Source organism: Mastigoproctus giganteus, chromosome 9, assembly GCF_048544385.1.
Source record: "Mastigoproctus giganteus isolate SK-2022 chromosome 9, ASM4854438v1, whole genome shotgun sequence".
NCBI classification, from domain to species: Eukaryota; Metazoa; Arthropoda; class Arachnida; order Uropygi; family Thelyphonidae; genus Mastigoproctus; species Mastigoproctus giganteus.
Genome location: NC_143583.1, coordinates 84,515,280 through 84,530,078, shown reverse-complemented (window position 1 = coordinate 84,530,078; position 14,799 = coordinate 84,515,280). Strand labels below are relative to the sequence as shown.

Sequence of the window (14,799 nt, the reverse complement as noted above, 5' to 3'; positions counted from 1 at the left end):
ATCATCCTTGAACCTTACATTAATATTTTCTAATGATTTAGTTCAATATGTTCGTTCATGAATCTATTTAGCAGCCACGCTGTATTATTCTCTGCTATAAGGGTGGTTCAAGGAAAGTTTGTAGACAATTGAGCAATTTAAAAATTTTGTGAAGCACTATCATTTAGTAGATGCATCGTTATATCACTATGTTAACGGTATTTTTTTATTTTTTTTTTAATTAAAAAAAAAAAATTTTTTTTTTTTAAAACCTTTGCAAGCCATGGCTGTTGAAGGTATGAAATTTATATCAAAACTTCATTCTGTTATCGGCACCTCTGTAGCCAGTTGGGAAGGAGCAGCAGTGCATAGCACACGCTTCTTGATTAGACTGGGGTTCGAGCCCGTCACCACCAAATACGGAGGATGCGTAAAGGTTAGGGAATGCAGTCTTGGAGCAATATGGCCTTAGTTGCTAATGCTCCTAAAAACCAAATAACAACAAACAAACAACAAACATTCTGTTATCAAGCATCTATGTTCAAGGCTTAGGTAAAACTATAAATTCTGTACACCCTCTTGATTTCTGAACAGTTCATATGATCTTTCAACAAGTATACCATGTTGGGCCCTTTGATATCCCCCCATGGTGGCAGACCTGGCAGTATCATAGTTTCGCCATTGGTGTAAGGGAGGTCTGTATTGACATGCTGTTAGTATGTCAATAACAGATGACAGATTGCTCCAGTGTATTCCTCTGTTTTGCCTTGTGGTATGCAAATTTTACCCATGGAAGTTAGTAGTTTTCTGAAAATGAGTGTTGTTGGAGTTGCCCATCGATATATGTTCACTTGAAGCAGAGAAAGCTTTCTATGCATTGGATTCCACAAATGTTAATCAGTGACCAGAAAGTCTACTACACAAAGGCATCAAAAGGTTTGATATCCCCCTCCTCACTTTCCCAGAATTGGCTCCCACTAACTTCTTCCTCTTCCCAAAACTTAAGGAACACTTTAGTGGACAAAGATTTCATTCAAATGAAGAGGTATTGCATGCTGGAAAGACAGCTTTGCAGACGACTGTTTTTATTTTCCAGTTTAAAAGGACTTGAGCACCATTGGAAAAAGTGTATTGCAGTTCGGACCAGAGGAGACTGTTATATTGAACACTCGAATGACATGATATGGCAGTTGAAAGGTAATCTTCCACATGCAGGTAACATGATTTGGAAAGTATGAAAGAAAGAAAGAATGCTGCTCAGTGTGAATTTAAAGCAAAATTTATTGAATGGCAGGATCCTCCTTAACCTAAAAGAATGAGATGTAGCACTAAATACAAATGTAGATAGGCAATTTAAAACTAGCCCTGAAATAAAAAGTAAAGAAAGTAAGTGCAGCAGAGAGTACTTTATGTTATGGCCTTCAATAGTAAATTTTGGGATTTTTTTAGACAAGGAAGGACTACATGGCACATACATCTCCTGTAAAGCAACCTGATCTGGTAACAGCAGCAGCAGCAAACAAAGTAGTAGACTTTCAGTGGTTGGGGTTTGTAGTTACACTACTGATATTCACAGTAATGGCACTGGTTAGTAAATATGCCTCTGGTGGCCATTTCAATAGAGCTTATGATTTAACATGCGGAATATTGACCTAGAAGGAGTAGTCTCAAGTGTATAATAATTTGCAGTTCTTGTGAGTCACTGAAACTGGGGGACACATTCTAAAGTGGTAGGACATTCCAAGGGCAAATAATTTTCTGGGACTGGAAAGTCAATTCTGGTGACATCTGATAACCCTATACTAAGGCTACTGCTCATTTACGTGAACAAGTCACCACTAGTAATTAAGGTATGTGATGTTTATTATAAAATTATATGAGCGCTGTTCAGTTAAAAATGATCATAAAATTTTTTTGCACAATATGCTTTTATTAATCAAACATATTTTGATGGTCATTTAGATATCAAGAATGGTTGGATACTCCATTAAAATGCTCCAGCACATAATGTGCTCTCTGTTCACTGGTTTCTAGCCAAAAAACAAATCCCTGTGTGTGTGGGGGGGGGGACACTACCCACCAGACCTAGCCCCTTTTGACTTTTTTTCTCTTCCCTAAACTGAAAATACTTAAGGGAATCATTTATTTTCAGTCCATTGAAGACATTTAGAAAAAAAACGACGAAAGTGTTAAATTTAAAAAGGCTTACAGAAGATGAATTCCAGAAATGTTTGTGTGCTTTTAAGAACTTGTAAGGTACAAAATATTTCTTTATATTTATTTTATTTCAACAGGCTTGTTATTTAATAGCCACATCTTGTATGTAGCCCAGCTTATTCAGTATTTTTCATAGTAGAGAAAGGTTTCGTATACAATAGTAATATAGTAGCCGATAGCTACTGTAGTTTGTTTTTTTACTATATTTTAAACTAGTTTATTTTAAGCAGTTTTATGTCTGTATGTTGAAATTTATTTTAATCTGTATATTTTTTTGAAAATTAATAAATTCATTCATTATAATATCAAGTAGTATTTGCAAAAACTTATGTTTGTTTGTTATTTGGTTTTTAGGAGCATTAGCAACTAAGGCCATATTGCTCCCGGGATATGCAGTGGTCATTCCCTGACCTTTCCGCATCCTCCGTATTTGGTGGTCATGGGCTCGAACCCCGGTCTAATCAAGAAGCGTGTGCTACGCACTGCTGCTCCTGCCCACCTGGTTACGGAGGCGCCACTAAAAACTTATACAGATGTAGTCAGCTTAACATGTGGCCTTGGCAGAACCTCCCTTGTCCCACCCCACCCTATCATATACTACTTAGTATTAGCTTTGGCAGCATGATGCAAGGAAATACAGTATTAGCAAAAATGTCCAAATTAGCAAATTAACTTTGGCCCTGATGGCAATGTTAATGCATAACATTAACAGAACTTCATATACAACTTGGTATTAGCTTTGGCAACATAATGCAAGGAGGCAAATCTTATACTGTATGTTGTGTTTGTGTGTGTAGTACAGTATCAAAAACTTTACTGAAATCTAAGTATATGATGTCAAAATTATTCTTTGCATCCAGTTCATTTGTGGCAACCTCATAATAGTTAATCTGAGTGGTGAGATGAGGCATCACAGCATGGGGTTGTTAAACCCCATGCTGTGATGCCTTGTGACTCCACTCCAGTCAAGATGATCTTGCATTACTTCTTTAGATATCAATTCCATTATTTTCCCTGGCACAGAGGTTAAACTTACAGGTCTGTAGTTACTCACTTCATCCACTTAGACTCTAGTTACAGTTGGCAGTGTAGAGGTAGAAAGACTGTACACTAACTGATCTGGGTACTTCCTAAAGGTGGTGTTGGAAACCTTTTCCACCATTTGAGTTACTTTGAAAGAAACAAAGGTCCTGAGAGTGACCTATCACAATTTTTTGCAACTTTATCTCATTTCAATATGCTGCTTGTAGAATTATGATTTATTATAAAAACTTATTAGGTAGGTCCATAAAAATTGAAATAAATTAGAAAGTAATTAATGAGGTTTCTGATATGATATTCTCCAGAAAATTGCTTTATATTTTAATTTTATTATTTGGTACTGCAATCAACTAAATATGTATTGCAATTTATCAGCCAGTCATGATTGACAATTTGCTGGCCCTGTGCTAAAGAATTACTCTTAGTTCGTCGTTGGACTCTAATTGTTAGTGTATGGAAACCAGCTTTAGCTTAGAAATGTAAGCAATATTGGATTTCATTATGATGTCCTCAGTCATGCAGTGTGGATCGTCTTTTTAAAAAGATATAAAAAACACACTGCATGACTGAGGAGATGCCAGAGTTTTGCTCTGTAGACCAACATGGATTTTTCCACTTCAAGCCTTCATTAAGCAGAGTGGTAGTATTGTACTGGACGATGGAGTCTTCTGCTGCCTCTAGGTAGGTGACTGCAGATAGGTATTTCAACAGTCTTGGTACTGGAAAAAGTGCTGTGACTGTCCAATCAGAATGAGTTTAATTGTCCATTTGCTGGAAAAGGGGTGAAGTGAGTAATTTTTAGGTGCAGTTTACTTTGTATTGAAAGACTGGTAGCCAGCTGGATCCCATAACCTTAACCCATAACCATCACCCTTAACCATAGCTATAACCATCCCATAACCTTCACTTAGCATTAAAGTGATAAGTGTTTAAGTAATAGATCCTACAGTATGTTCTCTTCTATTGCAGTCTGTCTTATACCAGTCATGTGATTAGTTAACACATCAAAACAAGACTATTGAATCTACCTGTACTATTGCTTATTGTCACAGAGGCCTTCCAGTACCTTAGTATGATCTGGCTACCACAGCTTAATCCTTGCATGTGTGGGTTCACACCTGAGTGTTCACCTCCAGCATAGTGTTTGTAGATCTTGCACATGGGGGTATACTCAGGGTAACTAATATTCCCACAAGTGTGATGGTACAAGCAGAGAATTTTGTTGTCATAGAATAACTAGACTTTGAAATTTAGCTGACTTGATTCATGAGTGGGACACGAATATCATGCCCTCAGTATTTTAGACTTCCATTGTGACAGATTTAAGCAATTCAACCAGGATATTTAATAATGGATGAAATGTCTACCTTGTTTTTAAAAATTTAGAGGTAGGGCATGTTCTGGTTGTTTAAACTACTTGGGGTGGCACCCTGGTTCAACTATACCTTTGGTGTCATTCCATTTTTATAACTGGAATGTGTTCCCTCCCCCATTATTTCACAGAATACCAGTTATGGAATGCTATATTAGAGTATAGATTTTGGCAGTTTTTCATGTTTGGTTATTTCTGTATTATACATTATAAGACAATAAAATCTTGATTTAACAGACTATATGGGAGTAAAGCCTGTCCACTAAATTCAACTGTATGTTATCTAGCTATACAGTTGCTAGTCACTTGAATGTTATTAAGTGCTGTATTATGAAATAAAAAATGTTAAATGTTGTAATACTGTATTTTACTGCACTTAATTGTGTGAAGTGGAAGAACTTGAAATTTTGTCATCGTGTGATGGTGCTGGACACTCAATGCCCATTACCATTACACACTCGTGTCTGATGTGCTTGGCAGGCTGATGAAAGGTTATAGTGAGAAAAATCCTGGCTCTCTGGTACTCTGCTTTAGTGTGAAAATTTTTTAATTGATGATAAATACCATCAGACTGAGGTTATATAATACTTATTTATAATATTTATTACTAATCTGTTTAGATATATATATATATATATATATATATATTTTTTTTTTTTTTTTTTAATATTTTTTCTAGGAACATTTCAGCCCTCACCAGCACTAATGTTAAGATTTTACTCATACTACAAACAGGCTACTGAAGGACCTTGTAATATACCAAGGCCAGGCATTTGGTCTGTTGTCAAGAGAGTCAAATGGTACTTTATTGTTTAATTAAAATTAATGTTTTAATATGCTCTAAATTTTGGATATTATATATATATATAATATCCAAAATTTATTTATTTATATATTTATATATATTTTATTTATTTATTTTTTTGCCTAGTTTACAGAAAGAATAATTTTTTTGCAAGTATTCTTCTGTGTGCTATTACTGATACCATAGAAAATTCAGATGATGATTTCAGTGAAATTATGATTATTTGAAATGACGGTAAACACACAAGGATCATATTAGTTGGCTAACATTGGCCCAGCTTATGAGTCTGCTTGTATGACAAACATCAGCAAGCCTTTGACATTTTAAAATGACTGTTCATTTGATTGAGAACAAGTTGAATTATCCTTCAGAAACATCAGTACTGCATTATAATATTTTAAATTAGTTTTTCAATTGATTTAGTTGTGTGCAGTTAGCATTAGTAGAGGCATACAATGCAAAAAAGCAAGCTTATACAGCATCAGCCAAAAAAAAACCCTCCATTCATTCCAAATGCCTGTACAGCTCAGCCTTAAATTTATTTTGGCTATCAACTTCCACAACAAAAGATGGAGGTCTGTCCCACCAATCAACTACCTGCTGGGTAAAGGCAAATTTCCGCACATCTATTCTGCAACTGTCTTTCCTCAATTTGAAACTGTGCCCCCTCAGGATCTTAATCTGAGCAAGAGGAAGAATCCCATCAGCATTCAGCTTGCTCAACCCATTCAGGGTCTTATACACCTCAATCAGATCACCTTGCAGGTGTCTACTCTCCAGGTGCTGCAATTTGCAGAACTTAATCCTTTCTTGGTAAGAGCACCTATATGTTCCTCTCACCAATCTTATTGCCCTTCTTTGTACTCTAGCAACTCTACATCCTTCCTAAAATGAGATCTCCAGACCTGTACATAGTACTCCAGGTGTGGCCTGACCATTGCCTTGTATGACGGGATAATCACCTACCTGTCCCTGCTAGCAAAATTCCTATATATCATTGACAATATTCCATGACCTGCCCTGGCAGCCCGTCTGCACTGGTCAGCGACCTTCATATTTGACTACACAATTACTCCCAGGTCTTTCTCACTTTCCACTTCCCTGAGTGTAGTACCACACAGTTGGTACGTTTCTCTTTGGTTATTGCTACCCATATGCAATACTTTGCATTTGTTAATATTAAACTTCAATTGCCACTTCTCAGCCCATTTGCCCAACTTATCTAGATCCAGTTGGAGTAGCATACTGTCTTTACTCACGTTAACAACCCTGCCAACCTTTGTATCATCTGCAAACTTGGACATTAAACCTGATATACCTTCATCAATATTACTGATAAATATACAAAACAACAATGGGCTCAACACTGAACCCTGGGGAACTCCACTAATAACATTTGTCCACAAAGAGCGATGTCCATTGATTGCCACTCTCTGTTGTCTCCCACTCAACCATCCCTTTATCCATTGTAGCAACTTACCCTTAATGCCATACCTCTCCAATTTGTACAGCAGTCTTCCATGTGCAACAGTATCAAAAGCTTTCCTGAAATCAAAGTATATGAATATCAAAATTATTTTTGGCATTCAGTTCCAATGTGACCACATCATAGTATCCAATCAAATTGTCAGACAAGACCTCCCTTTTACAAACCCATGCTGTGTCTTAATTATTACTGTAGTCTTGTCTAGATGATCCTGTAATGCTTCTTTAATCAGTGATTCCATTATTTTCCTCAGAACATAAGTTAAACTAACATGTCTATAGTTTCTTGTGTCACCTTTTGGAACCCCCCTTTGAGAATTGATGATACATTTGCACAACTCCAGTCCATGGGGGACCTCCCCTGAGTCCAAGGAAGCTCTCATAATTATGGCTAAGGGTTTGCTTACTTCCTTTGTTGCCTCCTTTAATATAACTGGATAGATCCCAGGTGTCTTTTTTATGTTTAACTTCAACAATTTGTCCTCCGCTTTGCTCTCAGTTATTACAAAATCACTTAGCTTCTTGTTAGAGTTTGATAAACCTCTGGCATTCCCCTCATTGAATAACTCCTCATATGTGAATGTAGATGCAAAAAAAAAACACTCATTCAGTTTATCAACTATATCAACTACCTGAGCATGATCATCAATTGTCAACTCATCTATGTTAAATGGTCCAATCTGATTTATCCTTTTCCTTCTAGAGTTTATATAAGTAAAGGACTCTTTGCTCTTTTTCTTTGCATCTTTTGCCAAAGATTTCTGGTAATCTGCTTTTGCTTTCCTAGCCTCCTTTGTGACTTGATTACAGACTAGTTTATATCTGCCATAGGCTTCTGTGTCACCTGATACTTTATATGCATTCCATACATTTTTCTTCTCTGCAACGAGCCTCATTAATTCATCTGACATCCATTTAGGCCTAAAGCTTGAATAGTATTTCTTAGTTGGAATGAAAAGCCTAGTAGCCTCCAAAATTAAGTCCCTGAAGGCTTCCCATTTAGAATTCAACGTTGGTAACATCATCAGTTGATCCCACTGTACAGAATTTAAAACTGTGTGAGACCCCTGTAGTCACTTTTACGAAAGCAAAAGTCCTTCCCTTTAGCCTTGATGGTAGTTACATCTTTAAGTATTTCTGATGGTAGTTACATCTTTACGTAATTCCCACATCAGTACATTGTGATCACTGTCACCCAGTGCATGAATAATCACTGCTGATAATCAGACAAAAGTATTACTCCCTCTGGTTGCCTCTCAAACATGTTGTTGTAGAAAAGTCATCCAGTAAATCAACAAAAGTCTTGCTAGTGTTTGAGTGACCAACCCACAAGTTCCAATCAATGTCTGGAAAGTTAAAATCCCCCATTATAAGACATTCTGATGTACTGGCCCACTCTGTTTCTCTGCACAATTGCTCATTATACTCATCAGATTCATTAGTTGGTGTTATAACTCATGGTAGTTTTTCTCTGTAATTTAAAAAGATTGCTTTATTTATTGAATTAACTTAATTTTTGTAAAATTATTAAAACTGCATGTATCTGCATAGAGTATAGTGTATTTTTATTATATTTCATTAAATAAATGCATGTAAAGTACTGCATTTGGATATTAGTAATCCCAGAATAGCATACCAGTTGGGTGGTACTACCCTCAAGGTAGTGGAGAAAAAAATAACCTGGAGGTTATTGTAAAGTCTGACATGAAGTTCTCCGAGTAGTGTAGACAGGCTGCTAGAATAGCACATGGTGTTCTTTCACTGACATACAGTAGAGGAATTTTCCCAGGGACAAGGATGTGATTATCCTCTTGTATAAGGCAACTTGTGTGGTTACCCATCTTGAGTAATGCATACAGGTCTGGAAGCTTCATTTTAAGAAGATGTGGATCTGCTGTAATAATAGATGCAGAGAAGATCAAAATTACTCAGGGATCCAGAGGGTGCACACACAAGGGACATAAAATTTAAATTGGAAAAGATGGTGCAGAATAGATGTGCAAAAATTTGCTTTCAACTAGAGAGTAATTGATTCTTGGAACAAACTTCCATCTGGTATTGTAGAAGAGGCTATTTGAATAAATTTAATGAAGCATAAGACAGATTACACTACAAACAAATTTTCAAAAAAGTTCTGTTTATTTTTATTTCTTGGTGTTTCTTCATGAATTTAGGTGCACTGATTCTGAATGTTACCTTATTAATTGCATAGCATCAATTATTTTTCCAAAAATGAAAGAAAAGTAAATGTCTTTTTCTATACAGAAAAAAAAAGTGACATCTTTTTCTGAACGGAATGTGGAAACCTTGCATAAGAGATCTAGTAATTTTGCCTTTTTAAATGATATGTCAGGAACTCTTCACTGGATTTGATTAGGCCCAAGTGTCTCACTAAGTCATCCAGTGCTTGCTGATTAGGGAAATGGTGCTTTATTTGAATAGGCACCTGAGGTAAAATCCCAGTTATCCTGTTCGCAGGATTCATCATCCAATTCTGAAGACTCTTCTCTTGAAGGGGATTGGGAATTGGCAGGCATTCATTTTGTGGAAATATAGGATGGTATGATGTATATACTACAGCTGCTTGACCTGCAAACATTTAAAAACAACTCTTTTTAAACTTTGATATATCCACCACTCAAAAGTAGCAGTCGTCATGATGGTTTGTGGGTTCCCTCCATATTTGGGATTATGAGGTACCGTGAAAACATTTGGGGGGTTAATTTTGTACAAAATTCTACAAAGTTAGTACAAAGCAGAGCCATTGTAGAGTTCACTAATAGATTTGAATGTTTTAATTACACCTTGGACCATTGGTTGCAGGAGTGAAGTCATATTAGGTGGCAGAAAAACAACTTTGATGTTGTGACTCATGTGGATGGTCTGTGGAGCCTTATCCAGGATAATGAGAATTTTGAAAGAAATTTCATCCTGCATGCAGTTGGACTTCAATTCTGGATGCAGCTATTTACTAAAGTAATTGCTGAAGATGCCACTTGTCATCACCCTTTTTTATTGGTATAGCAGTAGACTGGCAGGGAACTTTTGTTGTAGCCTTTGAGTGCCTGATGGATTTTAGCTTTGGTAGATCAGCAAATGCTTCAATTTGCAGTCACTCTTTGCATTGCCACTCAAAACAGAGTTGGGTGATCTTTAGAGTCTGAAACCTGGTACGCTCATTTCCTTTCATGCAATGTAAGTGCAGTTTGGCATTCATTTCCAGAAGAGATCATTTTCTTCCAGATTGAAGATTTGTTTGGCTGTGTAACTGTCTTCTTCAGTTATTGCTTTTAGTTCTTGATATTTATTTGTAGTTTCTTTGTCTGCAGATGCAACCTCTCTTTAAAGCTTCATATTTTGAAGCCTTTATTGAACCCTGAACCTTGCCAAATGATTATCCAGAAACTCGCAGTAAATTATTTTACTTTACCTTCTATTCTTAAATTTTCATAGAAACTTTTGGCCTTTGCTGCCACCAGGCTGAGGCTGAACAGTATATTTTGTCTGTTCTAGTGATGTAGCCATATTGCCAGCAACTTTTCCCTTATGTTACTCCACGTGTGAGTGGAAGTAGCAGCACACAACAATATACCTGATTTAATGCTTTCCTTGAATTTTTCCTTGTTGTCTCTAATGGTGCATAAGGTGCTTTTGCTTATATTTCATGCATTCCTTATCATGGCAGTTGACTGACTGCTTTTGTAGTGCTTTATCACATCCAGTTTTTGATCCAGTGTTATGGACTTTCTGGCACGTCTTTCTGTGCTGCCAGTAGCATTATCACCTGCTGCACACTTAGAAGCCATTATTAATTTATTAAACTTGCAATATCAAATTAAAGTCAAAATAAACAAAAAACAAAGTGCTCTGTTTTATGTCTATTCAGCATGACTAACAACATTAAGATTTTTAAATTGGAGAATACAGTACCTGTGCGTGTATCGCATGGCAGATGAGTAATCTGAGTAATCTCAGCTTGCTCCCGCTTGACATGACTGCAAGTTAGATATCCAAATAAAATGAAAATATCTGAATACTGGGTCACATAATTTTGAGTTTGAAGTGCAAATAAAATGAAAATATCTAAATATTGGGTTGTGTAAGTTTCAACTTGTGTAAACAGAACTCGCATATACAGAGAACTCGCTAATCTTGAAATTGCAGTGTCAGAGCAAATTGTGACTTGCTGCAACATGTTTGGTGGCTCATCTAGACATAGTAATGCATGAATCACCCATTTATCTGCAGCCAATCTAAAGTAATGTGTACTGAATAGGTGTTTTATGTGTTTAATCACATTTTAAGATGACTGATTTTAGTGAGCGGTGCATTTGCATCAAAATTTGTTTCAAATTAGGAAAACCTGTATCAGAAACCCACAATATTAAAAAATCACTCAGAGAAAATGCTGTGTATCTTTTGAAGACTTTTCAATGGTTTGTAAAATTTAAGAGGGCAGTTTGTCTGTTAGATATGGTCTTTACTCTTCAACTTCAAAAACCTGTGATTTATTTGTGCTTGTCTGATCACAAGTGGTTGACATTTAACCATTCACAAAGTTGCTGAGTGAAATTGGTATTTCTTATGGGACACACTCGATTTTAACAGAAGATTTGGTAGCAGCTAATTTGCACTACTTTTGGTAGATGTAGCAAACTGGGAGGAAAAAAAAAAAAAACCATGATTATATGAGGACTGTTGTTGTTGTTGTTATTTGGTTTTTAGGAGCATTAGCAACTATGGCGATATTGCTCCGGGGATATGCGGTGGTCATTCCCTGACCTTTCCGCATCCTCTGTATTTGGTGGTCACGGACTTGAACCCCGGTCTAATCAAGAAGCGTGTGCTACACACTGCTGCTCCTGCCCACCTGGCTATGGAAGCGCCATGCAAGTACTATAGACTCTTATATAGTACTCGCATGGTGCCTACATATAACAGTATTGGTACCTACATACTTATGTAATACATAAAAATGTGACAATTGCTGCCAAACTATTATTACTAGACAAAAACAAGTGATTGTTTTGGATTCAGCACATGAAATACAGGCAGTTCTCGCTTTATGAGTTCCCGGGTTTACGAGTTTTTTTTTTTTTTCCCCAAGTATTGAGTATCAACAAAATCGAAAATATGAACATTAATTGCAAAAAATGAATGTTAAACATTCATAAATACCGCATTCCAAACCACGTGCATAGCTATACAATACAGTGTACCCCGCTTTACTATATTAATCAGTTCCAGAGACACTATTGTATCATTAAAATATCATAATGTGAACCGAATAACACATTGTGTTTTGGTAATTCGTTTTAAGAGCTTGGAAGTTGAAATTTTCAATATATAACTAAGCTATTTATCTCTCTAAAATGTTTTTAAGGTCACGCTCGTGACCTTAGGGCCATATAAAAGGTTGTGAGTGTTGTTTGTAAATTGTATTAGTTACCAATTCAAATCATTAAAATGCATCGTTATCATATGTTCCGTTATAAGAATCAATTTTAACCGCCTTTGTGATATTTTTCTAAAGTACATTTCTGGAGGACACACGACCATAAAACAAAAACAATTTGCACTTTCAGATTGTTGTCGTTTGGTTTTTAGGAGCATTAGCAACCAAGGCAATATTGCTCTGGGAATATGCGGTGGTCATCCCCTGACCTTTCCGCATCATCTGTATTTGGTGGTGGTCACGGACTCAAACCCCTGTCTAATCAAGAAGTGTGTGCTACACACTGCTGCTCCTGCCCATCTGGCTATGGAGGCGCCGCACTTTTTGGTTTATTGGACTTTTCTGTTATTACTGCAAGCAGTTATAAACAGGTAGTAACTCGATCTTCTTGCATTTGCAAAAATACCGATAGCTGGAATTTTGTGATTTTTTGCATTATTTTGTGAAATGTGCTTCCCCTTTACTGAAATCTTCAATCGTATAAAAAACATAAATAAATTTTCAGAATCTTCTCTTCATTCCTTTTTTTTTTTTTTTTTTTCGTAAACTTCCATGCGAATTGTGTTAGTTGCAATTTGTGCTGTTAAAAAATTATTATTATTATTAGCCATATGGTGCAAAGGAAGCCGAGGCTTATGCTGCACCAGCCAAAAAGAAATTCCCGAGTTACCCTGAGAGAGAGAGAGAGAGAAGTAGAAAGGAATCACCAAGAAAGAGAAGAATGATGATATCCAGCTCAGGACCCTAGGTGTGCCAAGCCCATTGGGGATAAATGCATGCAATTGCGAAATTTATAATTAAAAGAGAAGATTATCTTTGGAAACAAATGCCTCTTGAAACATTTCTGAAGAAGGCGACTCCTTGTGCAACAAACCAACAAGTGCCGAGCCAATAATGAGTGCTCAACAAGTGTGGATTTAGTCGATGATGACAAAGAATAAACATTCTTTAACATTTGTAAGCTGTAAATAATTTCTCTATTATTATAACTTGCTTGATTTTACAGGCTACTTTTTCATTTCTTTGGATAAATTAATCATTGTTTAAACATAAACTAATTAGTTAACTAATTTCATTGTTGAGAACGTAACCCCTATTTTTAACCTTGTGTCTATGAGAAATAAATTCCCGCTTTACAAGTTTTCGCTTTACGAGCGTGCACTAGGAACGAATTAACTCGTAAAGTTGAGAACTACCTGTACATATAAGAAATGATTAATGTAAATAATGCTTTTTTTTACATAATTTTATTAGGCTGAAAGGGCAAATGAGGTGTTTTTTTTTTTTTTTTGATTTGTAGTATATAAAGCTTGCTTCTTTACATAATTTTGCCACTAATGCTAAATATATATCTTGATTTCATTGCAAGAGACTTGTTTTATTATGTGGTGTTTCTCAGTGTTCATTGCTGGGCCTCTTACTGTTTTCGATATTTATTAATAATATTATTGAAGCCGCAACAGGTTTAATGGCTAAGTTTGCAGTTGATACAAAGGTTGACAGGGTGGTTAATAACAGCATTTAGGGTTGTTACTGCAACAAGACTTGTAAAAATTAGGCAGGTGGGCTGAAAAATGGCAATTATACTTTAACATTGATGGTACTGTATGGTAATGGATTGTATTGTATGTGAGCAGTAGATCCAGAATAACATTGGGTGGTTATCACACTTAAGGTGGTGGAGAACAAAAATGACCTAGAGGTAAATGTACAGTTGGATACGAAATTTTTTGAGCAGTACAGACAGACTACTAGGACAGCTCATGTGGTTCTGTCAACGATACTGGAATTTGGCCAGCAGGGACGAGGTGAGGTGTTAAGCCATTGTATCTTAAGTTTATCACATCTTAAGTTCTACATACAAGTCTGGAAGTCTCATTTTAACAAAAATATGGATTTCTTGGAACAGGTGCAGAGAAGAGGAACTATATTAGTCAAGGATACAAAAGGATATTCCTGCCCGGAAAGACTTCAGTTATTCAAATTGCAGCTCTCAGAAATCAGACACCTGTGAAGAGACCTGGTTGAAGTGCTTAAGGCTTTAAATTGATTTAGTAAATTAAATGCTGGTGACATCCTTGCTCTTTCTTAGACAAAGCACATAAGGGAACATAAATTGTAAAAGGATGGCTTCGGGATAGATGTGTGAAAATTTGTTTTCAGTGAGGAAGTAATTATTGGAATATGGTGTTACAGAAGTGGATAGTTTGAATAAATTTAAGGAAACAGACAAATTATTAAAAGGAGATGGGTGGATGGATAAGGGGGTAGATTTTTTTAAAATTCTTTTTTATTATTTTATTTTTTATTTTTATTTTTTTTTTTTGCTGATGTTGTATAATCTTGCCTTCTTCCATCATTTGCCTACTAATACTGTAGTATCATCTGCCTACTCTCTACTTATTTATAGCATGAATGCAGTTGCCTTTTATATCTATTCTTGGC

The 14,799-nt window shown here is 36.0% G+C and overlaps 1 protein-coding gene across 3 annotated transcripts in view; it reads left to right on the top strand.

The window, feature by feature from the left end:
- LOC150080508 (acyl-CoA-binding domain-containing protein 5-like) overlaps positions 1-14,799 on the top strand; it is a 78,099-nt gene that overhangs the window by 14,369 nt on the left and 48,931 nt on the right. For all 3 annotated transcript variants that reach the window (XM_090381530.1, XM_090381529.1, XM_090381528.1), the window contains exon 2: positions 5,289-5,409. In XM_090381530.1, the coding sequence (XP_090237656.1) occupies positions 5,315-5,409 (95 nt within the window). In that variant the 5' untranslated portion in view covers positions 5,289-5,314. The remainder of the gene's footprint in view (positions 1-5,288; positions 5,410-14,799) is intronic.